The 26,903-nt window shown below is 46.8% G+C and overlaps 1 protein-coding gene across 4 annotated transcripts in view; it reads right to left on the bottom strand.

The window, feature by feature from the left end:
* The window catches only part of PLEKHA1 (pleckstrin homology domain containing A1), a 486,448-nt gene that overhangs the window by 328,259 nt on the left and 131,286 nt on the right, over window positions 1-26,903 (bottom strand). For all 4 annotated transcript variants that reach the window (XM_078643947.1, XM_078643949.1, XM_078643950.1 and 1 more), the window contains exon 3: window positions 22,549-22,605. In XM_078643947.1, the coding sequence (XP_078500073.1) occupies window positions 22,549-22,605 (57 nt within the window). The remainder of the gene's footprint in view (window positions 1-22,548; window positions 22,606-26,903) is intronic.

The following is a 26,903-nucleotide window of genomic DNA, read 5'->3' as shown; positions in this document are numbered from 1 at the left end:
AGGCCATGATAATTACACTTCTAAAGCCGGGCAAGGATCCCACGTGCCCGGATTCGTATAGGCCGCTGTCCCTGATCAACCTAGATGCCAAGATCTATGCTAAGCTACTGGCGGAACGTCTGAAACCAATGATACCCCAAATAGCGCTCTCGGATCAGTCCGGATTCGTTACGGGCAGATCCACGTCGCACAACCTACGCACGATATTTGGTCTGCTTCACTACCTAGACCCAAAAGTCCAGGCCGCGGCTGCCTTGTTGGGCGCAACTAAGGCATTCGACTCTCTTGAGTGGAAGTTCCTACAGGCGCTCTTCACTAGAATGGGGTTCAGCAAGTTGTTTATCCAAAAAATTTGCGTCCTGTACAGTGACCCCACGGCGAGAGTGAAAGTTAACGGAAAAGTCTCACAGCCTATAAGGATCACTAGGGGGACTAGGCAGGGATGCCCGTTATCGCCGCTGCTTTTTGCCATCGCCACAGAGCCGTTAGCGGCGAGATTGAGACAACATAACACCCAGAGAAGCATAGGATTCACCTCCAGGGGTTTATTAGTGTCCATGTATGCGGACGATATAACAATCTTTATGCAAAACCCGGTTGACAATTTTGGCCCCCTGATGAGGGAATTAGTGCGATACAGCGGGTTGACCGGCATTAACGTCAACTGGTCCAAGTCCGCGCTTTTGCCATTGACTGACGGTACGACACATTGCCCTACCGAATTCCCCATCACTTGGGTAGACGGTGAGGTGAAATACCTGGGTATACATATAAGCCGCTCGATACAGGACCTATGGCTTTTAAACTATGGCACCACAGTGGAATGGCTTGAGACAAAGGTGAAAAAATGGATTACTCTGCCGTTGTCACTGACAGGGCGTATAGCCATAACAAAAATGATTGTACTGCCAAAGTTCTTGTATCTATTTGCAAATGTGCCCCTGCCACTTACGCAATCCTTTTTCAAACGCGTACGCTCGGCCCTACTGGAGCTAGTGTGGGCGGGCAGACAGCCTAGAGTGCAATGGAAAGTATTGACGCTCCCTTTTAGTCAGGGTGGTCTGGCGGCTCCTGACTTCCGAGTTATATGCCTACTGCGCCCAGGCTCAATATCTACACTTCTGGCACCACCCGATCCCATATCAGCCCCACGTGGCGATCGAAATAGATGTGTCGGCACCCACCCCTTTAAAAACGACGCTCTATCACAAATACAAACGATCGCCGGATGACGTAAACACGGTGGAAACAGTGCGATGGGCCTGGCAGGGCATCGCAAACCGGGCAGACATCTCTGAGCTGTATGCCCCATCCATGCCGCTGAGCGGCAACCCCTTGCTGGGTCCTCTGACAGATGCGGCGATTTCTGAGAGGGCGCGACAGCGTGGTCTGGTGGTGGCGAGTGACCTATACCCAGACGACACATTTGTGGAATTGAGGGACATCTGCGAATCAGAAGTCCCTATGGCCTCTGAATTGCTGCTATACTATCAATTACGAGCGGCATGTAGGGCCAGATACCCGATGTTCCCGGCAGTGCCGCCTTCGCTTCCGGCGCTGGAGAACGTACTAACCAATAGCTCTCCGAGAAAGCTGATCACCCGGATCTATAAAATAACGCAAGACACGACGCCATGGGTGCGGCCTACCTCGAAATCGCAATGGGAGACGGAGGCGGGAATAAACATAACTGATAAACAATGGCAATTCTGCTGTGACCAGTTAGAGAACCTATCACCTAACTATAGGCTGCGATTGATACACTTTAATTTCCTACATAAAACGTATCGCACGCCTACGCAACTCTTTAAAATAGGATTACTGCCTGACTCTCGCTGTTGGAGATGCGGGGCTGGAGAGGCGGACTTCTTTCACCTCACATGGAGATGCACGCCGATACAGCACTATTGGGTGGAGGTTTTTTCGAAATTAGGGCAGATACTAGGAGAAACACTGCTTCCTGACCCAATGGTGGCTCTACTGGGATATGTCGCTGGCATACCCAGTGCCTCAAGGAAATTAGCTGCTTTGTTACTCCTACTGGCGAAAAGGCAAATTGCACTACATTGGAAAAGGAAAACTGCTCCGAAGACGACAGGGTGGATAAATTCGGCCCTATACTGTCGAGATCAACTGACTACATACTGGGAGCTCCAACCACCGCGGTCTAGACCTACTGATATATGGCTGCCCCTTACGACCTGGCTGGCTGGAGCAGAGATAGACGAGTGACACTGGGTGTGAGAGGCTGGAGATGCCTGATAGCGATGGATGAGGGGTGCATGGTGTTTGGACACGCATGGCGTGAGATTTCACTAGAGGAACATTACTAAGATTTTGGCTGTATAAAAATGGTAATCGAACGTATGACTATGTGAGTGCAACTGGACTGATTGAATTGAATAGTTCGGGTGCTGCGCAGTTCCCCCCTCACAAGTGAGACTGTTCACCGCATGCACGTATTCCCCCTACGACTTCTTTGATGTTAACTACTTGAAAATCGCCCTAATAACAGTGTCAAAAATGCCCTTTATGTTGACAAATAATTTATGACAAATGGCAAAGCGTTGTTGGTTTGGTTGTATAGGTTACTTGAAAAGTTACTGACATGATCCTTGCATATGATAATGGTACTGGACCGCAAGATATGGTCAACAAGAAACTAAAGATGCTGCCTGCCTCCGGGTTGTTGGCTGAATAGCGGTGTACTGCATTTGAACAATGAATAAAAGTTTGTAACCCAAAAAAAAAAAAAAAGAGATATGGGCAAAAGATGCGGCAAGAAGAAAAAGAATGGCAGGGCATACATAATCTTGTTATACAGGATGACGGGCCCTCTTGACGGAAGTTACATTTTGCCACGGTTGCAGGAAATGTCTAATCCTGCCTACCACAGGGTTGTCATGTGCCGCTCAGGGCAAACTAAAGCTGTTTGGAAGCTACTGCCGCAGGAGTGGGAACTGGGAAGTTCACTGCCCTAGGTGACCTGGATGTAGTATGCTTGAACTGCAAACCCCAAAAGTGCCTATTGCATAGGTGGTGAGCCTCTAAAGAGACAGACCTTTTGTGGGTATTGTCTTGCAGGGGTCAAGAGGCCTAAGGCACCTGTCATGGGCCGGCTTTCTTTGAAGTGTTCCAGTGCAGAATCTGCCATCTCGCCAAAAAGGTGAAGTCCGTTGAACTGTATATCTATCAGGGAGGCTTGCACGTCCCCAGAGAAGCCTGTGGAGATCATCCATGTTTGATGCCGAAGCACCACACTAGTGTTGACTGCTCTGCCCAAGCAGTATCTTCGGTCCAGTCTAGAACAGATAATGCATCTGGCTACATCCTTACCATCTTGTAAATTACTCAGGGAGTGCCGACAAGATCTCACACCATGTCCCATAAAGGGTAGGAATATCTCCCAGCAAACAGTTCGAACTGACTGACCGGAGGGTGAGACTGGACGACAGAAACATCAGTACTTTGACACCCCAATTCTTTTTGACTATTCGTTTGGTTCAGAAGACTATTTCGATCTCTATAGATCAGAAAAGTGGAACATAGAATAAGACACTAACAAGTACAAATAACGACATGAAACATTTAAAATACTTATTTCCGGTGCATTACCTTAGCAGCACAATTAAGCAATTAAAGTTTCATTTAAAGAGACCAGAGAAATTCATCATAAAAATACGTTAAAAACAATCCAATATAATAAATATCTATGATAATATATGAAGATATAGTCCGCCGGGAATAGTCCAGGTGACATAATACCATTTGGAGGGACCCTTCAATGAGTGGCATCCTAAAAACTATCAAGGGAACATTTGGCATGCCTAATCCACATTGCCATTAAAAACGTGGCTGTACAAAATATGATAAAACGAGATGTATCCGACTGCAGAATTCTGTACGCCTCCTTGTGCTTTCTTACTCCCAGCTTTCTGTAAAGAGGAACAAGCCATTTAGCTCGAGACTGACTGTACAAAGTACAAAAAAATAAAACATGCTCAATTGACTCTGGTCCACCTTGACAGCAGGTGCAGTTTTCATCCACCATGTCCCCTATTTTACACCATTTCCTTTTAAGAGTTTTTACCGGTAGACACCCATACCTAAACTGTAGGTATAGCTTCCTTGCTAAAGGAGGTTCATTTAATCTATAGTATCCTCAAATAACAGTGTTGGTTTAAAATTGATAAAATCAGCCCTATGCGACCCTTTGCAGTTTAATATGAGGTCAGGGTCAGCAATAGCCCAATAAGCAGCTTTCAGGCTAGTTTTATGGAACTGACACAGGGTGTCTGGTTGGCCCCAACATATGTCGAGACGCACAAGTTACTTACCTTCGGCGGCGCCCTCGCGCGCTGACGTCAGTTCTGTACATAGCTTTCCACGCCAGGAACGCAGAGCCATGATAGAAACCGACACTGGTGCCATAAAACTAGGGCCCTGAAAGGGATGACCTTAACCCTAGATATCGATTCGCAGAACGGGGAGAATGGGTGGGGCGGTAAGGAATCTAACACTAACTACTATTTCTTACAGATATATGGTTACCGAAGGTAAGTAACTTGTGCATCTGAAAGAAACAGTTAGTGTTAGATTCCTTACCTTAGAATAGATACCCCAGCAATACCAACCCCGATGGTGGGTCTGAGAACCAAGATCACACCAGAAAGTCCTGGAGAACGGAACAGCCGAAAAAGCAATCTCTCCGGACTTGACTGTCCAGGCAGTTGTGCTTAGCTAACATGTGCAGCGAGGCCCACATAGCTGCCTGACAGATGTCCTGCAAGGGGACTCCCCTACCCAGGGCAGTAGTAGCCGCCGTGGCCAAAGTGGAATGGGCCCTCAGCCCAACAGGAGACTCCTTTTTCGCCAAGGAGTAACAGACCATGATGCACAACACGACCCACCGAGAGATGGTCCGCTTGTGCACCGCCCGTCCCTTCTTAGCGCCCACGTAACCAACAAAGAGCTGGTCGTCCACCCGGAACTGGCATGTGCGGACCATATAGAATGAGAGCGCATGTATTGGGTCCAGACGGTGGAGCCTCTCTTCCTCTTTCGAGGAATGCGGAGGCGGAAAGAAGGTGGGCAAGGTGATGGACTGCCCGATATGAAAGGCTGTAACCACCTTGTGCAGGAAAAAAGGACGAGTCCTCAGAACAACCATGTCCGGATGGACAGAGAGGAAAGGAGGTTTAGAAGATAGAGTCTGTAGCTCACTCACTCTCCTGGCAGAGGTGATGGCAACCAGGAATGCAGTTTTAAGAGTCAGAAGACGAAGAGGACAGTTGTGGCTCGAAGGGAGAGCACATCAGATAAGTCAGTACAAGGTTCAAGTCCCACTGTGACATCACGAAAGGAACAGGAGTGAACATGTGTGTGATGCCTTTCAAGAATCTATTTACAACAGGGGACTTGAAAAGAGAAGGCTGATCAAGAAAGCCTTAAGAAGGCTGAAATGGGCGAGAGATAGCCTTTGATAGTGCCCAGAGCAGAGCCCTGCTGGGCAAGAGAAAGAAGGAAGAGGAGAACCTCTGAAAGAGGGGCAGAAAGTAGATCCACAGCCTTTGCTGTGCGCCATGCCACAAATTTGTTCCACCAGCAGGCGTATACCGATTTTGTGGAGGGATGCCTGGCTCTAAGAATCACATCACAGACATCAGGAGGCAAGTCAAATGGCCTCATCTGTCGCCGCTCAATCTCCACGGTGGAGACTGGACAGGTTCGGGTGGAGGACTGTCCCCTGCTGCTACAACAGAAGGTCCTCCTGAAGAGCTCGGGATACCAGTATCTTCGTACTCCGTCCGGAGCCACAAGGATGACTTGGGCCTGGTCTCGCCTGATCTTCATCAGCACTCTAGGCAGAAGTGGTATAGGCGGAAAGGCGTACAACAGACCGCAGCTCCACTCGCAACGAGCGAGTGCCGCCTTGGAAATTCCAACGCGCAGAACTGATGACATTGCGCGTTCTCTTCGGTGGCGAATAGATCTAACCAACGCACTCCCCACTGCTGAAAGAGACCTTGCGCCACGCCAGAGTTTAGACGCCATTTGTGATCCATCATACACCGGCGGCTGAGTTCGTCCGCCCTGGTGTTCAGGGAATCTGCCAGGTGTTGAACCACCAGGGTGATGCCCTGATGTTCCAGCCATGTCCAGAGGCGCAGAGGTCCACGACCCCACCCGGCCCTGTTTGTTGCAATACCACATTGCGGTGGTGTTGTCCGTGAACACCTGCACTACACTACGACAGAGGCAAGGAATGCCGGATCGCCCGCAGCTCCAGAGGGTTGATACAGAGCCAGGACAATGCCCGAGACCAGAGGCCTCTGATCTCCGCCTCTCTGATGTGGCCCCCCATCCCTACGCACTCCGGTTGGGGTAGGGAGAGGGATCTGCCGCTGACCCAATTGCGGTCCATGAGCCACCAACTGCAGTCTCGCAGTGCCCTCAGAGATCAGGACGTGGTCTGACAGGTTGCCCTGATGCTGGGCGCACTGAAACTTCAGGTCCCACTGCAGAGCCTGCATCCGCCACCTGGCGAGATGCACCAGCAGGATGCAGGAAGCCATCAGCCCCAAAAGCCGCAACGTCAACCTGACCGAGACCCGGGATAAAGGCTGAAAGATCGGAATCAGAGCCTGAATATCCCGAACCCGCTGTTCAGGAGGATAAACCCCAAACTGCGCAGAGTCCAGAACCGCTCCGATGAAGTGGAGCTTCTGAGAGGGACACAGGTGTGACTTTGGCACGTTGATGGAGAACCCCAGCTGGTGCAGGAGGTCGGCCGTAGTCTGGAGGTGGGAGATGACTGTCTGGGGCGAGCCCGCCTTCAACAGCCAGTCGTCGAGATAGGGGAAGACGGGAACCCCTGTTCTGCACAGATGAGCTGCGACCACCGCCATTACTTTCGTGAACACCCAAGGGGCATTGGTGAGGCCGAAGGGGAGCACGGTAAACTTAAAGTGCTCATGACCTACCGTGAACCGCAGGTAGCGCCGGTGGGCCAGGAGGACGGGGATGTGGAAATACGCGTCCTGCAAGTCCAACGCTACCATCCAGGGTCTAGGGCAGCTAGGACATGAGCCAAAGTCAGCATCTTGAACTTCTCCTTCCGGAGGAAGCCGTTGACGCTCCAGAGGTCCAAGATAGGGCGTAGGCCTCCTTTGCCCTTCTTGGGAACCAGAAAGTAGTGGGAATAGCAACCACGTCCTACTTCTGGCCCAGGAACGCGCTCGATGGACCCCTCGGCCAAGAGGGCCATAACTTCCTCTTGCAGAAGTTGCAAGTGATCCCCCGACATGCGGTGGTACTGCTGTGGCATGGCTTGAGGGGTTGCCCTTCTTGGGATTCAGAAAGTAGAGGGAATAGAAACCACGTCCTACTTCTGGCCTAGGAACGCGCTTGATGGCCCCCTTGGCCAAGAGGGCCATAACTTCCTACTGCAGAAGTTGCAAGTGATCCCCCGACATGCGGTGGTACTGGAGTGGCATGGCTGGAGGGGTCGCCTCGAAGGTGAGGGAGTAGCCCCTCCAGACGATTTGCAGCACCCACCTGTCCGACGTGATGGTACGCCAGTGGAGGAGGTGATGGCGAACCCTGCCCTCCACTGGCGGCGAATGGGCCTGAAATGCCGAAGTAGGAAGGCTTAGAGGCAGATGCTGCGGGGGCGGATGTGGACTGACCCTGCTGTTGTTCCCCAGCACCGACACGGCGGTAACCACGTTCGCGACCGCGTTGAGACTGGTTTTGCGGCCTGTGGCTGGCTGGACGTGTGGGGGTGCCCCCTCCTTTGCCACAAAAGGGGCGAAAAGCGGAGGTTTGCTGGCGCTGGCCTAGGCCCAAGGACTTGGCCGTAGCCCTGGAGTCCTTAAAACGCTCTAGCGCACTGTCCGCTTTGTCGCCATAAAGCCGACAGCCATCGAAGGGCATATCCATGAGCGTGGCCTGGACATCCCCCGAGAAGTTGGCAGACCGTAGTCAGACGTGGCGACGAATCGCCACCGTCGTGGAAATCGCTCTGCCCAGCTACTCCGTGGTGTCGAGTCCACATCTAATGGAGTACCGTGCTGCATCCCACCCCTCCGCCAGGGCTTGGGCGAGCCGTGTCCGGGCCTCCTCCGGACACTGTGACAGCACGTCCGCAACCGTATCCCACAGTGAGTGGGTGTAACGCCCCAAAAGGCAGGCGGTGTTGACAGACTCAGAGTGGAGAACAGTTTCTTCCCAAACTGATCATACCTTTTGGATTCCCGATCCGGAGGAGCGGTCGGGAATGTGGTCTGGGACGTAGAGGCCTGGATCACCAGGCTCTCGGGGGTGGGGTGAACGGACAGAAAGCAGGGGTCGCCCGGAGCCAGGTGGTGGAGTCTGGCCACGTTCCGATCCACAGGGAGGCCTGTAGAGGGCCTGGACCAGGTGCCCATCAGAACGTCCGTTATGGCCCCGTTAAAGGGCAGTAGAGGCTCCGAGGAGCTTGCCTACGCTTTGAGCACCTCAGTGAGGAGTTGAGTCCTCAGGGCCACGACAGGGAGCTCAAGAGCCAAGGCCTTGGCCGTCCTGTTCAACACCACACTATAAATAGCCCCCTCCTCCAAAGCCACGGAGGGAGGAGAGATTAATCCAGTGTCAGGCGAAGTGTCCAGACCACTGGCCTCCCCCAGCTCATCTGCCCAGTCCTGGCTTAACTGGCACTGTCGTCCTCAGACCCCTCCCAGTCCTCCTCGTCTTCCATCTCCTGGAAACCAGGCAAAAATGATGGAGCCGAGTCGCAGGTGAAGTGATCACCCATCGGCGTCGGAGACGGCGCCGCTCCCGGACCGGGACTGAAACCGGGCCGGTGTCGTCCGAAGACCACACCGGGAGCGACACCCTCGGGGTTGGACAAAGCGGAGGAGTCGTGAGGTCGACTCGCGACGACCCGGATCCAGGCCTGGATCCTGTGGTGCCCTGCGGTGTAGGGACCGGAGTGGACAACGGCGCCGGGGACGAAGCACCCGACGGCACCAGGGGCGAAGCACCCGACGGCACCGGGGCCGAAGCCGCCCATCCGCAAGAGCTCCCAGTCGGACCCGCGGGGCCCGAAGGCACCTCGAGAGGGTCCAACTTGGGGAAGGGAGTCCTCATGGCCATGAGGAAATCACGTATCTCCTCCAGCGTCCCGTGCAGCCCAGGGACCGGCGGGTATGGAGCTGGACGCAGCTCCGGAGGAGCCGCGCGGACGGTGTCACCCGAACCCCTGGCCATGTCGCGCTAGTGTCAGGGGGAGTCGGTAGAGCGATGACGCCTCTTCGACTTTTTTTTTCGAATGCCTCGACTTACCGGAGTACTTGGAGCCCGAGGAGTGGTGGTGACTCGACTAGCGGCGAGGACTGCGGCTCCAAGACCGGTCCCTCGACTTTTTACTTGACCGGGACCTCGAGTGGCACGGAGCCGACTGCCGGATCTCGAGCAGCTTACGGGACCGCTCCAGTCTAGCCTTCGAGGTCAAGGTCCTGCAGTCGGGGCACGACTTGTCATCGTGCTCGGCCCCGAGGCAGTAAAGGCACCGACGGTGGGAGTCGGTCACCGACATCAGGCAGTGACAGGCCTCGCAAGGTTTAAAACCAGGCATCCCTAGCGGCACCACGAGTCGAAGTCGACTCGAAAAGTGATCAAACGAGATCAAAACAGTCAAAGATTGACTAGAGTACTGCTCTTCCCGGATCTGCGCTTGCTGGCACGAAGAAAAGAAGAACTGACGTCAGCGAGCGAGGGCGGCGTCTAAGTACTCCGACGACATAATTCCGGCCTTCACGACGACGGACGCGGAGCTGCAGACGACGCCTAGCGACGCGCAGGGGTACTGTTGACGAAAACTTTCCGGATCCAGCCTGATGCCTGGGGATATTCTAAGGTAAGGAATTTAACACTAACCTGTTTATTTCAGATTTGACCTGTGTAGCAGCTTCTTAAGAGTATGCAACCACAAGATCTTGCTCACACATGTTGATGTCATTAATTCCCGGAAGCCCACCCCATACAACTCAAGTGGTGCAGTAGACCATAGCTGATGCCAAAACATAAGCACTCTGGACGTGATTTTGTGAATAATTGTTTCCTGGGCCAGATCTAAGTAGTGTGGAATCCGCGGAGTACTCACAGGAAGGTTTAGCAGAGATCTAAAAAATGTATGTTCAATTACTGACAAGCTACTAGGTTTTGAGCTCCCATAACTCAGCACCATATAATACTGTTCCTAGAGACTTTACATTATAAATATCTAGCACCGGTCCCATCTTTCTGGATACAGTTTTCCTATGGATTTTTACTGTATTCGCTGTATCAGGGGTACCCTTTCCATCTGTGGTAACCAACATACATTCTTTGTGACTTTCAAACCAACATAATCAAACTCAGCCACTACTTCTATAGGGGCACCACCCACATACAACTGCTTCTTGCACTTTGTCATTGATCTCGCGGAAAAGAACATACATTTGGTTTTGGAGCTATTGAGCGCCAAACCCCACTCCAGGCAAAATGCCTGAAAGTCGTTCAACAGCTGTTGGAGCCCCTGTGGCGACTTGGAGATAAGCAATGTGTCATCTGCAAAGAGGAGAGCAGGGACCCACTGTCCTCCTATTTTTGGTGCGTCACAACCATCTCTGCTCAAAAAGTTTATAACAATTTATATATAGGGTAAACAAAGTGGGCGCTAATACGCACCCCTGTCTTAATCCTTTGTCAATATGGATTGTTTCAGTTAGTACCCCGTCCTCCCCTCACCTCACTTGGGCCAAGGTGTCAGTATGCAGCCTCTTTAAAATAATCGAGAGGGGGGCTGGGACTCCCATTCCTTATAGGACTTCCCATAGCTTCTCTCTCGGGAACATATCAAAGGCTGCACGATCAAGATCAACAAAGGCACGTATAGGTTGCCGTTGTTGACAATCACTTCCCTCCAGTAAATACAAATAAAACGGATAATCGGATCTGTGGTGCTCACTTGTTATTTAAAACCTGCCTGCCACTCTGAAATGATATTCCTCTCACAAATCCAATCCTGGAGATGATCGAGCACCTGTTTGCAAAAGAAATTCTGCCGAGAATCTATGAGGCTGATAGGCCTGTAGTTTGCTGGGAGTGCACAATCCCCCTTCTTGAAGATGGTAACTATTTCTGCTAGTTTCCATGAATGGGGGGATTTTCATGAGTAAAAGAATACAATTAGAGAGCAAATTAATATATAGACCCTAAATTTCAAGGTTTTCTCTCTATAGGTCAGTGGCTATCCTATCAGGCCCTGGGGCACGTCCGGTTGCACCGGAATTGATATGCTTTACAGTCTCATTTAGCGAAAATTCCAAAATGTTGGGCTTAAACAAAACCTAACTATCTAATGAGATGCCACGGTCATTCGCCATGCTGGCCTTGTTATAGTTGGCTAAAATGTATTACCCACTTTTCTGGTTGGATACAGAAGTCGAGCATTGCTTTGTTCCCACTTGAGGCCAACGTTGCTACTTTCCAAAATACTTTGGTGTTCTTATTACCCAGAGCCTCATGCAGGGTCAGCCATAGCAGGTCTTCCCACTCCCTCTTTTCATTTGGCAATCTCTACTTGTGATCTGGTTTTAATAGAGGCAAGAAGCTCACCTTTGGCCCGTCTAAAGGCATCATTATACCAAGATTCGGATTTTCGGTACAGTTTCTCTTTTCTTCTTGGGTTTCCCAAGACATCCCTTATTTTCACCCCTAGTTTATCATGAGTTTTTATCATCGCATCATTTCTCAGTTCACTAGGAAGTTTAGACCGATATTCATATTCTGCAATAACGTTTTCCTTGATGATATTGAGGGCAGTGGGGTTTTTAACAACCCAATCCCACCTGATATATCTAAGGTTACTGGTGGGCTGAAGTTCTCCCCCCCCTGGTGTAAAGTTGTTTTAATACATAGTGTCAAACTAAGGGTGTTGTGGTTGCTATCTGCTCAATCAATCACTTCCATATCCTTAATAGCAGGCCAAAGCTCAACTTGTACCAAAAAAAGAGTCTATTCTTCTGCAATGGCTCAGTCTATTAAAAGTAAATTTGCCCTGGCAATACGAGGGACGTGTACCATTAATGGCTGTAAGATCATAGTTGAGTGTCAATGCCAGCAACTGGCCTGCCTTTGGGGTCCATCTTACTTTAGGTAGTGCCAAGTGAGGTATACCCCCATTGGTTGTCTATCTCACCAATTAGATCATGTGGGGAAGCAGCCATTGGTTCGAAAGTTGAGTTAAGATCCCCTGCAAACAAGGTAAGATCTTTAGCCTGTGTTTAAAAAGCAATTGCTCCAGTTGGTAATTTGTGGTTGTTTCTTCATTTCCACCCTCTACTTCTTTTGTATACATTGTATACTTTTAGAGAGAGGCCAGAAGGAAACAAACGTCTAGTGCTAGGATATATTTGGAGTCACAGGGTACAATGCTAATAATGCATCGAAATGTGGTTTTAATCCAAATGCCCAATCCCCCCTCAGGGCCTTCCCTTTGCAGTCTTAGTTGCCTCAACACAAAGGTTGTAAACCCATTTCTATAGAAAGGTGTAAGAAACCACGTTTCCTGAAATAGGCAAATATCAAAGGCGTCAACTAATTTACCCCACTCGGCGTGAGGCAGTAGTTTAACTATTCCTGCTACATTCTATGAGGCAATCCTTTCCAGCATTTCCGATGTCAATTCAGCAACCAACGGTATATAGTTAGCATAAAAGTGTATATCAGTAGACTCAGAATGGGATTTGATTACCATTGTCAATTCCTGCCTATGGCCCTGGATCTATCTCCCTAACCTTAAGATCTTTCTCATCTTGGGAGTGAAGTGTCTTCAAACTCTCTCCCCACATCACAGCACCAGCATACATACTGCTCGGAATCGTGGGCTCCAGTCACTGGGAGTCCCTGCTAACTCCACTAATCTCGTCACACGCACAATGAGGTTTCAGGGGATCTGTCAGGGCACAAAATGTGAGTGGTACAGAAGTATGTGCCTTAGGGATTGCATGGGCTTCAATTGCCAGATGTCCCTCCACTAGGTCATTAATTACAAAAGAAACCCAAATTAGATATTGCATACCATCTGGGCTTGCAAGCCTTTCTACATTTAAAATATAGCTCCTGATGATTGAATAGAAGTCTTTTTTCACGGAACCAGTAACTGATTTTATTCATCAGGGACTCCTTATATTCCCATGAACCGAACAGGAGTTTGGGACATGAATTAGATAAACATATGCCCTAACACCACCCCACCTCAAGGCCCCACTTTTCGACCACCAAGATATGACTATCTGTCTGGGGTTTCAAAGGGAATGAGTTGGCGTTCACCTTGCTGGTGGAAGCCTGAACCACGACACTTCATGTGGCACCTTAAACATGCCAGTTCAGCAGTGGACAGGAACAAGGTTTAAACCAGGTGCCAATTAAGTTATCTATCAGGGCTTCACTTAATAACAGTAAAGGCTCAGAAGAATTTATCCCACATTGCACATCTTCTGTTAACATATTCATCCTAACTTCCATAAATGGCAACTGTTAGTCTAATATCTCTGCTGTCCATATTATCACCACAGCAAAGGAAGCCCTCTCTTCCAATGATGGTCCAGAGGTAGAAAACAACACCCTGTCCAGGGAAGCATCCAACCCACTGGCCCCCAGCAAATCCAGGTAGGGTGTCATAATCCCCATCATCTCTGCTGTCATCCCCGAAAGCTGGCCGACTCTGATCATAGATATATTCCAAAAATTGGGGCTTAGGGGGAAGGAGAGGAATTCCGGTCCAGGGCACGTCCTCTCTAGAAATACATATTCGAACATGAGCTTGCAGTTCCAAAGTGATAGTCCAGTTAATTTAATTCTGGAAGTAGGACCAACTAAGGTCATCAAAGGTATCCTCTGTAGGAAGGACAAGCCTTTACCAACATGAAGATGACATGCTTCATAAATGGACTGTGCTCCCCATCGGGCTGGCCCTGCAAAAGTTTGATGGGCCCCACAAATGGGCTCTTTGCCGGAGATCTATTTCTTCTGCCTAGAGGTCTGGAGTTCTAGACTAATGCCCTCAGAATTTAGAAAGCAAAGGAGGAAGGATATGTGAAGGGTAGATTAGACAGAGGGGGATGGGGGATGGGGTGGGCATAAAATTAACAAAAGGGTCCCAAAGTACCTTAATATTACAGGGGCCTTTTTTAAGGGTTAAAAATAAGTGAGGACAGTTACGATAATGATGTTTCCAAAATTTACAAATATATGGTCAACCTGTTTTTTGCCTTTCTCGTCCCTAACAGAATCAATGGAATTCATCAGGACCAGAAAAAGATGAATAATCTACTGATGTGTTACCTACTCAGAATTTCGTTAAACCCACCTACAGTTACCTGCACAAGTGTCAGATCAATAAACAAACTTGGTCCTTGCATTTAGGTTCCTAATTTGGAGGTGATGACTTCCTCGCGACAGGAAACTTATGGTGTCAGAGCGCTATAGAAAATCCCCTTAAGATAAGATATGAATACATCTACTATTGGTATTGCTTTCATTATTATTAAGGACAAATTATAGCACTAAACTAATGTATCTGCATTCTATTCTCAATTTTCGATGCAGTATCGAAATTAAGTATAGATTTCCAGTTATACGTACGACTCATTAAGTGGTCATTTTCGTAACACTGTTAATGTACACCAAAGTAATAAACATATGTCAAGAGAAGAATGTACATCAACAACAAATATAATTAAGGGGGACCCAAGGGCAATTTATTGACCAGCTCTAAATACACGCCCCAATTACATATATCACAAAAGTATTAGAGGGTCAGAATCTAAAAGGTGATTACCAAGAACAGGGGTGGTTACCAAAAAGCCAATCAGTGAGAACTATAGCAACCAGGTCAGGTTTGTGTCCGATCTCTGGCACCCATCAGTCACCACTCGGAACCGCCCTTCATCATTTGGGGCTCCGAGGACAAACACCATACCTATTATTTGCTCCGACAGAGAAGGACTGGCCCTCCTGTGGGGCAAGGATGGTTGATGTGAGTTAGAAAGATATATACTCACAACGTGGCTGCTGGGGTAAAAAAGAGTGCAGTGCTAGGGATAAGTAATACCAAGAGTGATAAGGAAAGTGAGTAAAATTGGTTTGAGGAGCAAAAAATATTTTATTAAAGTACAGCTCCTGACACCAAGGTTAAAAAATAGCCAAGACAGGGGAATTAATAAACTGTCTAGCGGTGGAACGTGGTCGACATGTTTCAGCAATTGTTGGCCCTTCGGCCTTGCTTTCTTCAGGACCTAAATTTTAACGCTACTGCAAACAAAAAAAACCCTAAAGTGAGATAATGTTTTCTATACAAGAAAAGAAGAATACTGGAACGATTTCATTGTTAATTTTAAATGTCACCTGAGCCTTCTAGGTGTACTCGTTCCGATACTTCTTACCAATTCAGTAATTGACTGAAAAAGAAAGACATGGCATAAATACAGCAACCACCACCTGTCCACCACAGTAAACTACCTTATACACCATCGTACATTCTTAACGTAGGTGAGATCTATATCCAAGACATTCAATCATTACACACTGTATTGTACTAGTATCATCCATTTAGATAGAATGTGAAAAAGTTGTGTACAAATTTCACGGACTACTTCTTACCTGATTCGTAAGAAGTAAAGACCTCACCCCACCTGGCTGCGGCTCAGGACAAAGGTGAAGCACCGCTCTGAAAAAGGTGAATAAATCCAAAAGCTGAATCACTCACCAAAGTGTCAACAAAAGATTCAATAGGACGTCGCCGAGACCCAATGTCATAGTATTAGGCTGGGGCACACAAGAGTATGGTAATGTGCTAGTGTGACCCTGCTGAACGGTATACTCGTTGTCATGCCCATTCACAGCCCGTTCAGTCAAGTGTCCATAAAAATGTCCACTCATAAACATGGGATAATTCCTCAGTTTACCGCCAGCTCTCAACAGACTAAGTATTATTAGGTTAATTAATCCTACTGCCAAATGTGTTTACCACGGCAGTGATGCCACATAAATGCATACATGCAGTCGCAATAACTCCTTCGTTGTTTGTAAGAATGCCAAGAGTTTAGCGGTGCAAGCTAATATGCAATGGACCCATTATGCCAGAGAACTCGCTCAGTGTCAGTCGGCAGCCCGAAGTGCTAAACCCTGTCATCAAGCGCCGATTCAGTCGGCAAAACAGAATATTGTGCCCATAGTAAAGCGAAAGCCAGTGGCATAACGAAGGAAAATACTCTCGCGTTCACCTTACCTAACCGTCGGTACTCCAACGCGGCATCTGTGCCGTCTGGGGAGGTGCCGGCAGAGTGTTTACACGCTCTATTTGATTCCTGGCAGTGGATTGGCCAAATCCGCCCACGTGATGTGGGGAAGGGATGCGTCATGCGTCGGTGGTAACAGACGCGCTGTGGTTGGTTGGACGCTCCATGGAGCAAAACTCTAGCATGCAGGGATAGGGTCGACGCTGTGGGCAACCGACCAATCTATGGCAGTCCCCGCGTTGTTATGGGAATACTAGGTAAATAAAGGTAAATAAACACCGAGCTGTGATGTTGGCCTGAGGCAGGTCAATGCGATGTTCGTAAAAGAACATGCCTACTGCCACTCAGAAATGCGGTCAAGCGCTGCAAAACTCTACCGGATGGCAAGTAAGTACAGCGCTGACCAGAACGTTGAAGATAAACAACCACCGAACTGCAGTGTTTACCTGGCTGGAAGTCTGTATAGTATTTAACGGGAGCCAGCCATCGTCCCTCTGTGACTTGCAAAGATAGTAGGAGTCCCCCTGAGATCAGAGGTAATCCTAGATCACAGGGCACTTTGCTACTGCTCTGGTGATGTTCTGATCTCAGGGGGACTCCTACTATCTTGGCCTCAGGCCAACACCACAGCTCGGTGTTTATTTACCTTTATTTACCTAGTATTCCCATAACAACGCGGGGAGTGCCATAGATTGGTCGGTTGCCCACAGCGTCGACCCTATCCCTGCACGCTAGAGTTTTGCTCCATGGAGCGTCCAACCAACCACAGCGCGTCTGTTACAACCGACGCATGACGCATCCCTTCCCCACATCACGTGGGCGGATTCGGCCAATCCACTGCCAGGAATCAAATAGAGCGTGTAAACACTCTGCCGGCACCTCCCCAGACGGCACAGATGCCGCGTTGGAATACCGACGGTTAGGTAAGGTGAACGCGAGAGTATTTTCCTTCGTTATGCCACTGGCTTTCGCTTTACTAAGGGGCACAATATTCTGTTTTGCCGACTGAATCGGCGCTTGATGACAGGGTTTAGCACTTCGGGCTGCCGACTGACACTGAGCGAGTTCTCTGGCATAATGGGTCCATTGCATATTAGCTTGCACCGCTAAACTCTTGGCATTCTTACAAACAACGAAGGAGTTATTGCGACTGCATGTATGCATTTATGTGGCATCACTGCCGTGGTAAACACATTTGGCAGTAGGATTAATTAACCTAATAATACTTAGTCTGTTGAGAGCTGGCGGTAAACTGAGGAATTATCCCATGTTTATGAGTGGACATTTTTATGGACACTTGACTGAACGGGCTGTGAATGGGCATGACAACGAGTATACCGTTCAGCAGGGTCACACTAGCACATTACCATACTCTTGTGTGCCCCAGCCTAATACTATGACATTGGGTCTCGGCGACGTCCTATTGAATCTTTTGTTGACACTTTGGTGAGTGATTCAGCTTTTGGATTTATTCACCTTTTTCAGAGCGGTGCTTCACCTTTGTCCTGAGCCGCAGCCAGGTGGGGTGAGGTCTTTACTTCTTACGAATCAGGTAAGAAGTAGTCCGTGAAATTTGTACACAACTTTTTCACATTCTATCTAAATGGATGATACTAGTACAATACAGTGTGTAATGATTGAATGTCTTGGATACAGATCTCACCTACGTTAAGAATGTACGATGGTGTATAAGGTAGTTTACTGTGGTGGACAGGTGGTGGTTGCTGTATTTATGCCATGTCTTTCTTTTTCAGTCAATTACTGAATTGGTAAGAAGTATCGGAACGAGTACACCTAGAAGGCTCAGGTGACATTTAAAATTAACAATGAAATCGTTCCAGTATTCTTCTTTTCTTGTATAGAACACATTATCTCACTTTAGGGGGTTTTTTGTTTGCAGTAGCGTTAAAATTTAGGTCCTGAAGAAAGCAAGGCCGAAGGGCCAACAATTGCTGAAACATGTCGACCACGTTCCACCGCTAGACAGTTTATTAATTCCCCTGTCTTGGCTATTTTTTAACCTTGGTGTCAGGAGCTGTACTTTAATAAAATATTTTTTGCTCCTCAAACCAATTTTACTCACTTTCCTTATCACTCTTGGTATTACTTATCCCTAGCACTGCACTCTTTTACCCCAGCAGCCACGTTGTGAGTATATATCTTTCTAACTCACATCAACCATCCTTGCCCCACAGGAGGGCCAGTCCTTCTCTGTCGGAGCAAATAATAGGTATGGTGTTTGTCCTCGGAGCCCCAAATGATGAAGGGCGGTTCCGAGTGGTGACTGATGGGTGCCAGAGATCGGACACAAACCTGACCTGGTTGCTATAGTTCTCACTGATTGGCTTTTTGGTAACCACCCCTGTTCTTGGTAATCACCTTTTAGATTCTGACCCTCTAATACTTTTGTGATATAAGAGAAGAATGTATGCTTTCAGTTCAGAAGTGTGATCCTAACGGACGAAATCTTTTCAGAACATCCATTTTGTACCACACTTTTTTCAGAATGGAAACTGCTCTATGTTGTGGTCAGAAACTTCACTCAGCTCTTAATGCTAACCGACACCCCACCTTCTAAACACAAAGGCAAGGTAAGCTGATGTTTCACTGCCCTTTTTCATTACCTTTTTAGGCCTCGCATAGGCAGCGCTTCTGCTGTCTCTTCGAGACACGCTGTATTCAGGATACGGGCACAAAGCTCCGACCCATCTTTTTAATTGGCTTCTGTCCTTTGTAATTGTTGGCTTTTCATTGGTCAATAGGCTGAGTAGTCCCTCCTTAGTAAACCCTAGTCTCTTTTTATAAACTCCCCTGACGACACCCACCGTTACATGTGTTGTTACTCCCTAGGTTTTCATTACAGCCTCGGAGCACTATTTTCTCAAAGGGCTTCAGGAAGAACACGCGCTTGGTCGTTCCATTCATCAGCTCCACCCAGAATACAACCTAATCCGGAATTGATATAATAATTCTTTTGTCACATTTCAAACTACTAATTGTATACAAGGACATATATATTTGAATGTACTCGTGTTACTGTCTTGCATGCAATGCACTATGGATAAGTTGAATTTGCCATATCTTCTTAAGGGTGCAGTACCATATGTGGTCAAAAGGGACCTCTTTGACCACATATGGTACTGCACCCTGCAACATGGCTTGGTAAAAAACATTGGCAATTAGAATGCCAATACCTCCAACAAATGCAAGACCGATTGCATTTCCAATGCAATAGGTCTCGCATTAGTTAGAGCTGTTGGCGTAGAAAATGACAATGTTTTTTACTTTTGCTTCTTTTTTATACCATTGGCAATAGTGCTATGCAAATATATGAACTCCACTCCAAATAAAAAAAAAAGTAAAAAACATTGTTATTTTCAACGCCAACAGTTCTAACTTTAACAAATGCAAGACCTATTGCATTGCAAATGCTTTTTTCTTTTGCTGTAAAATGCTATCGATGTTTCTTCATTTTTAGGACTCAAGCTGCTTGGCTACGAAAGACCTATTGTGAACTATTAGTGGGCTTACAGCCTACCCACTGACATGTGTTAGTTTCTTATTAGATAGATTGCTTTCCTTATCTTGTGTTTGTCTCTACCCTGGAGCATAGCCTCTTTACCATGCCTCTGACTGACTTGTATTCTTCCATTGCTCACATTTAAGGAACTGCTTTTTTCATGCAGCACTCCATGAAGGCACATGTTTTTAAGTTCTCTCCCTTGTGTGTTTCCCCTCCCTTGACCACAAAGTACTCAGCTTTGTTCTATATTGATCCCCACCCCACACAGTTTATCTGTAAAAGCACAGTAACATAGGTATTGATGTGGGTGTATTGCTGCAGAGTATACTTTGAGGTTTGCTTTTCTTGTATCGTCTGCATGCCACATATTGCATGAAAGCACAAGCTTTGGTACATAAAGGCTTTTATGGTGCTGAGGAAAATGGACCATGTGAGGTACTCACTAAGCTGGTGTCTGAAGGCACAAGGCATGACACTTCTCCTTGAGGCCCATAAACCTGCTCCCTGAACCAATGAGGACCAAAATGACAAAACCTATGGTAGATAAATTAGGCCTTGGCAAACGTTTCATTTTACATTGGACACTTTCTTATTCTTTTTTAATTCTGTTCAGTTTCCTGAGTGAACAATATTTAAAAAATATTTGAAAAATAAACCATGCCATTTATAAAGACTGAAAATGTTGAACTCTGTGTACAGTTTTTAAATACATTAAGATATGGGTTTGCTTTTCCTTCAGTATTTTTTTAATGCTTTTCTTTTACTTTGTTTTTTTAACACTACGTTATAGACAAACAATGGCAAAGCCAAAAGCTCGACACTCGCAATATAACAGTGATACCTTTTTGATTTGCCAGTACTTCTTCTTTGGGGTTCAGGCAGAAAAAGAAAAGGGATGCCTGTGAAACAAACTGTTCATTTGCTCATTTTCTACATTACTAGTCTTTTTTTAAAAAAATATTCAAAGAATTCCAATCTACTTTTTTCTTGTTTAGAAAATAAATTTTTGTGTTTATTTTAAAAATTACTTCATCATCTACTGCTATACGGAGAAATACGGGTGAAAACAGTATGGATTGTACACCTGCATCTTGCAATAGACGCGGTCAGCAAGTTTGGGAAAGAATGATCTGTGGCAATAATTTGATCAGAACAAAGAATATCTAGCTTGTAGGAAAAAGCTGATCAGTCAACAAAGTTATAATAACAAGTTTTTTTCTTTAACTGATTGTTAAAGGAGTTACCATCAGCTGGCTTTGGGGTAAGCCACACAAAAACACTAGACTAGCTTTACAGAAATGTATGACAGAAATATTCCACAAGGTGTGCCAATTCTCCAATCATCTCAAATTTGTACAACTAGGGAAGAGTCAGATCTGGGCTCATATTCTTGAATATTGTCATTTTTTTCTAGAATACCTCTGCAGTGATAGCTCAATCAAAGGAACTACTAGTTGCTGAGGATCGTGGTGATCTACCTTTCTCAACAAAAACGTTTGGGCTTAATACAGTAGCAATGCTCATGTAATTTTACTTTATGGCTCGATGATACAGTATCTACAACAGATGCAGACAATAACTTTTAAAAGACCATCACTTTAAAGGATGCTAAACATGAGAACACCTTTGTCTATCAGTAAAAAGGTAGACACTGTGGGGAAAAATGTGAGAAAAATTGGTATTGTAAAATAAGAAAAACACTCCAGTCAATAAGGAAAAGACTGTCCGGAGGCAAGGTTCAAGAAGTGGCCAAGGACTAAAGATGTTTAGCCATCAGGGAATCAAGTGTGAAAGCATTAGAAATTAGATGGCCCATGTAGAGGGAAGACATACAAATAATTAGGTGGTTGCATGCGCAATGAAAAAGGGAAAAGAATTAAGATCAATACAAAAAGACAATATATGCTGAGATACTCCCTAAAGTTGCAAGATTCTTTACCAGTATGTGACAGCTTCCTTTGCTCAGGAAGAGCTACTATACACACACAAGTTGTTTATAAGTTCCATTAGTGGCCAGAATAGAAATATTGGAGAGCTCAGATGTGCCCTAATGGTCAGAGTGGTCGACTTGGAAACAGGGAACCAGGTTTGAGTCCCAGCTCAACAACCTGTAATGCTAGGGAAGCCACTTACGTCATGATTTGGAGTTTGGCGGACGAGTTACATGGTCACAAACGTTACAGATATTCTGTTCGCATTAATAGAAGTGCATTACATCCTTGGCACTTGTAATAAAGCAATTACGTTTGTTAAGGAGTATCCTTTCAGCGAATCTTTAATCAGGCCCTTAATCTCATGTTAAAAAGAACCTGCACTGAAGCCTGGATTTCATGTAAAGCTCTTAAATGCCCTTGAGCCATGTTTGAGCTACATAAAACTCCAAAAAATAAACAGGGTTAAAAAAAAAAAAATCTGAAGCCTGCTTTGTAGGCAACAGCTAGATACTGGGTTCAAAGTAATCTATCATCACTTCAATCTCGATTGCATTTCAAACATTTAAATTCTGGTGGGGGCCTAGTTTGCAACTTGTCATTAAACAAATTCATAAAATGAGCATCACTCTTTTGGGAAATAATGCAATCCGAATTGTGTTAGTGCAAAAAAAGGGTGTCATCATGAATCGTTATTAATCAATTGCCTTCATTAATATTATCAAGTTGCCTTACTCTAATGTCCTCTAGAAGATCGAGGAGTGCTTACCTTGGAAATGTAAGTGAGTTTAAGGGACCCGACTGGAGGTGATCCTTCAGGAAGGTTCTAAACACAGCAGAAGGGTAAAAGAGGAAAATAATTAAATTACAATTGCAAAGCCTCATTAACAATCAAACCCGCATGACATTTGAAGACATCCCTTCTCGTACAACAAGCACTGGTGGATTCATTGCAGAATACCAGGACATATTTACATCTCTCATGCGGTCTTCCTTCCTAGGAGTCACGTCTGAGCTTTAGCTTACACAGTCAGTTGCAAAAAACTTTCTATCCAGTGTGCAAGAACTCGGTTTGATTCTCTATTACATTAAAACCTGTTCTATACAGTTTTAGCCACAGGTTTATATTACAAGGGAGTTTTATAGCCAGTAGAGTAGGGAGTATGCCGGGGCTTTAAAGAAATCAAACTAAATTGATATGCCCACTTCAGGTTGAGCTGTAAAAGACAGACCTAAATGAACTGGAGTAGGACTCTCAAAGCCCCTTTTTCAATAGTCCCTTGATGGTGTGCATGCTTAACAGCTGGATAGCGAGTTGATCGTGGTCCAATACTGAATGAAAAATGTCCTAGCTAACGTAACAGAAAGTTTCAATTATATTAAGAACTCGGAGGAGAGGATTATGCCTCTTTCTTCACTTTTATTTAATAGCAGCTCTTTAAAAAGTTACTAGATTTCCCATGAACCCCTAGGGAAAGGTAGTAAAGAAAAACGCATAGCAACAGACAATCAAGTCCAAGTAACACTGTCCAATCAGGGGCCCTTAAAGTCCAACATAGTCCTCTGTCAGAGTCCCTTCGCCCTCTTTCGTCGCGCAAAGTCAGCCATGGGATCACCTTCATGCATCCTGTTTGTTAGCATCAGATCCTGTTAAGACAGATATATTAACACTTGCGCCTCAACTTGCACAGCCTGCAAAAAAGCAGCAAAGCAGTTATAGCACAACAGGCCAAAGTAACCAATGCAACCCCACATATGTAAACAAGATTACTTACTGCAGTACGGTGAGGGTTGTCTCTTGGACCCTAGGGTAGGATAATCCTCGCCTCCGAGTCCTTAATAGAATTGAAACTTTCCATTACGTTAGCTAGGAAGTTTTTCATTCTAAGTCCCGACTGAAGGAGAGGATTATGCTAGTTCAAAGCTTGCTCCCAATGAGGTGAGCCATGTTCAGCACCGGCTTGAAATGGAATCTCTTAAACGTGGAGTCCGAAGGCCAGTCTGCTGCATTGAAGTTATCTTCTAAGCGGGCACCCAAGCCTAATGTTTTAGAGGCCATTGCTCCTCCAGCTAAATGAGCTACGAATTGCCGAAGGTTGATGCCTGCCTCCTGCATCACCCATCTACCAATAGTCTACGACAACACCGCCTTAAAGGGCTTCCTAAGTGCAATGAGCAATTGGCTTTCTCCAGGAGGACGGAACTCGTCTGTCATCTCTTCATATGCCTTAAGGCATCTGACAACACACAATATTGGAGAATCCGGAAATTTGGGGTAAGAAATCACTCTGGTATGACTTTTTGGGCCCAATTCACAGAACTAACTGAAGACAAAATCCTAAACCTACAACCATTTTGGTATTCACAGAAGGCACTTCCTGGTTTTGGTATTCACAGAAGGCACTTACTCATTTCGGTATTCACAGAAGTTAGGAGTCCTAAGTTTAGGACTCCTAAATGCCTTCTGTGAATACCGAAAGTCTTAAAGTTAGGATTTTTCTCGGTTTAGGAGTAGTAAAGTTAGGACTCCTAACTTAAGGACTCCTAAATGACTTCTGTGAATACTGAAAGTCTTAAAGTTAGGATTTTTATCAGTTTAGGAGTAGTGAAGATAGGACTCCTAACTTTAGGACTCCTAAACTGAGAAAAATCCTAACTTTAAGACTTTTGGTATTCACAGAAGGCATTTAGGAGTCCTAAAGTTAGGACTCCTAACTTCTGTGAATACCGAAATGAGTAAGTGCCTTCTGTGAATACCAACATGGTAGTAAGTTTAGGACTTTGTCTAAAGTTAGTTCTGTGAATCAGGCCCTTTGTTCGTCTGAGAAGGATTAAAGTCAATCCATCAGGAGTAAACATCCTACTAGTAATGACCGAAGCCCTGACGTCTGAAACACGCCTGCAGGATATGAAGCAGAGGAGCATGGCTCATTTTGCGGAAATCTCCTTTCTGGAGAGAACTATTCAGTTACCAACACAGGAATAGGTTGAGGACTTGGTTCACATTCCAAAGTGCTGAGTAACAAGGCTCAGGGGGTAAAAAGAGTTGAATGCCACGTAGCAATCTGCAAACCATTGGGTGTTCACCAATAGCCATGTCATTAATTGGCACATGCCCAGACGAAATGGCAGAACGAAAAGTGTTTATTGACCCGTATGCCATGACATTAGCGGCCAGTTACAAGGTCTGCGACCAGGGGATCAAAACCTTGTCGCAAGCACCAATAGAACTATCTGCCCCAAGCGGATCTGTACCTCTTGACAGTGCTATCTGCCCAAGTCTTGGGGATGAAGGTTTGTGCTTCCTGCAAAATGCCTTGGACTTCCCATTGTCCCCTGAAATCCGCCACGCCCCGAGTCACAGCGAGTTTGGCAACACCAGAGGATGTGGAACTTTGTCTGGACTCAAGAGGCGGGTCGGAAAGTGGGAGAGTAGGATTGGAAAATCCCACAAAAGTTCTAGAAGAACTGGAAACCAGATTTGCGATCTCCAGAGGGGGGTTATCAGAATGGGTTCCGCGGACTGTCTGCGGATATGGGCCACTGTCTCGTGATCATCGCGAAGGGAGGGAAGCGTATCCAGTCTTCAAGCTCCAGTCCTGGAGGAAGGCATCTGTGGCTACCGCCAAGGGATCCGGGCTCCAGCTGAAAAAGCGGGCCAGCTGGTGGTCCAATCTCGAGGCGAACAGGTCCACTTAGAAGGGACCGCAGCGGTCGTTCAACATTGCAAAAATGCCCTGGTCGAGCAACCGGAGACTGGAATCTCTGAAATTTCGTGAGTGAAAATCCGCCACCTGATTGTCGCGCCCTGGTAAGTACTCCACTGTGACTGAAACTTGGCTGTCCAGGCAGTACTGCCAGAAACTTACAGCTAGGTCAGAGACGGCTTTGGATCTTGGCCCTCCTAGGTGGTTTATATACCAGACTGTCGAGATGTTCTCCATCTTGAGAAGGACATATGACTGTCCAACAGCGGACAGCAAAGGATCCTGCCAGAAGTTCCAAACAATTGATATGCAACTTCTGTTCGTCGTGAGACCACAATCCTCCCGTAGAGAGGTCTCCGCACCTGGCGCCCCAGCCTATTCTGCTGGCGTCGGGTTCCATAATCAGATCTGGTGCAGAGCCGAAAATCGCGCTGCCGTTCCAGGCCTCCATGTGGTCCAGTCACCACTGGGTCTCCTCCCGGGCGTCGTTGGACAGGGAGACCTTGCAAGAGTAAGGGTTACCCTTGCGTAGGAAATAAGCCTTTAGGCGCTGAAGAGTCCGGTAATGGAGCGGGCTCGGGAAGATGGCTTGGATTGACGCCCAAAAAAGGCCCACCACCCGAGCTAGCTGTCTGAGAGACACCTGTTTGGAAAGTAAACGTCTCAGTTTGAGCCGAATCTTGGTCACTTTCCTGGAGGGAAGGCTCGGGGTGGATGAAGCGGAGTCTATTACGAATCCTAGGAAGGTAATGGACTGAGCAGGCACTAACAGAGATTTCTTCTCGTTCACCACAAAGCCTAAACTCTAAAGCAAGTCCACCGCCATCTGAAGATGGGCTGATAGCTGACGAGGGCAAGAGTCTATTAGTACGAGATCGTCCAGGAACACGATCATCCGAATGCGTCGAGCTGTCAGGAACTACGCCAATGGCTTGAGGACCTTGGTGAAACACCAGGGAGCTGAGGAAAGGCCAAATGGAAGAGCGGAGAACTCGTAAGTTTGATGGCGCCAGAAAAACTGGAGGAAGTGCCTGTGTGGAGGAAAGATTGGGATTATCAGGTAAGCACCCTTGAGATCTAACTGAACCATCCAATCTAGAGGCCGCAAGACATCCCGGAGAAGATGGATGCCCTCCATCTTGAAATGGCGGTAAACCAACCACTCGTTGAATTTGCTTAGATTTATGACTGGCCTCCGGCCCCCGTCGGTCTTGTTGACCAAAAATATGTTGCTTAAGAAGCCCCTTGGGTGAGGAGAGGAAAGGGAGATGGCACCCTTGTGGAGGAGGGATGCAACTTCTTCGTCCACAAGGACGGCCTCTTGAAGCGAAAATTGAATGGGCCTGGAAAGCTGAACTGGTTCTTTTATATACTCTATGCGGAACCCTTGCACCGGCTGCAGTACCCACAAGGCGCG

The sequence above is a fragment of the Lissotriton helveticus genome, chromosome 5_1, assembly GCF_964261635.1.
Source record: "Lissotriton helveticus chromosome 5_1, aLisHel1.1, whole genome shotgun sequence".
Lineage (NCBI taxonomy): Eukaryota > Metazoa > Chordata > Amphibia > Caudata > Salamandridae > Lissotriton > Lissotriton helveticus.
Note: the sequence above shows the minus strand (reverse complement) of the source record. Positions and strands in the feature narration are given on the sequence as shown.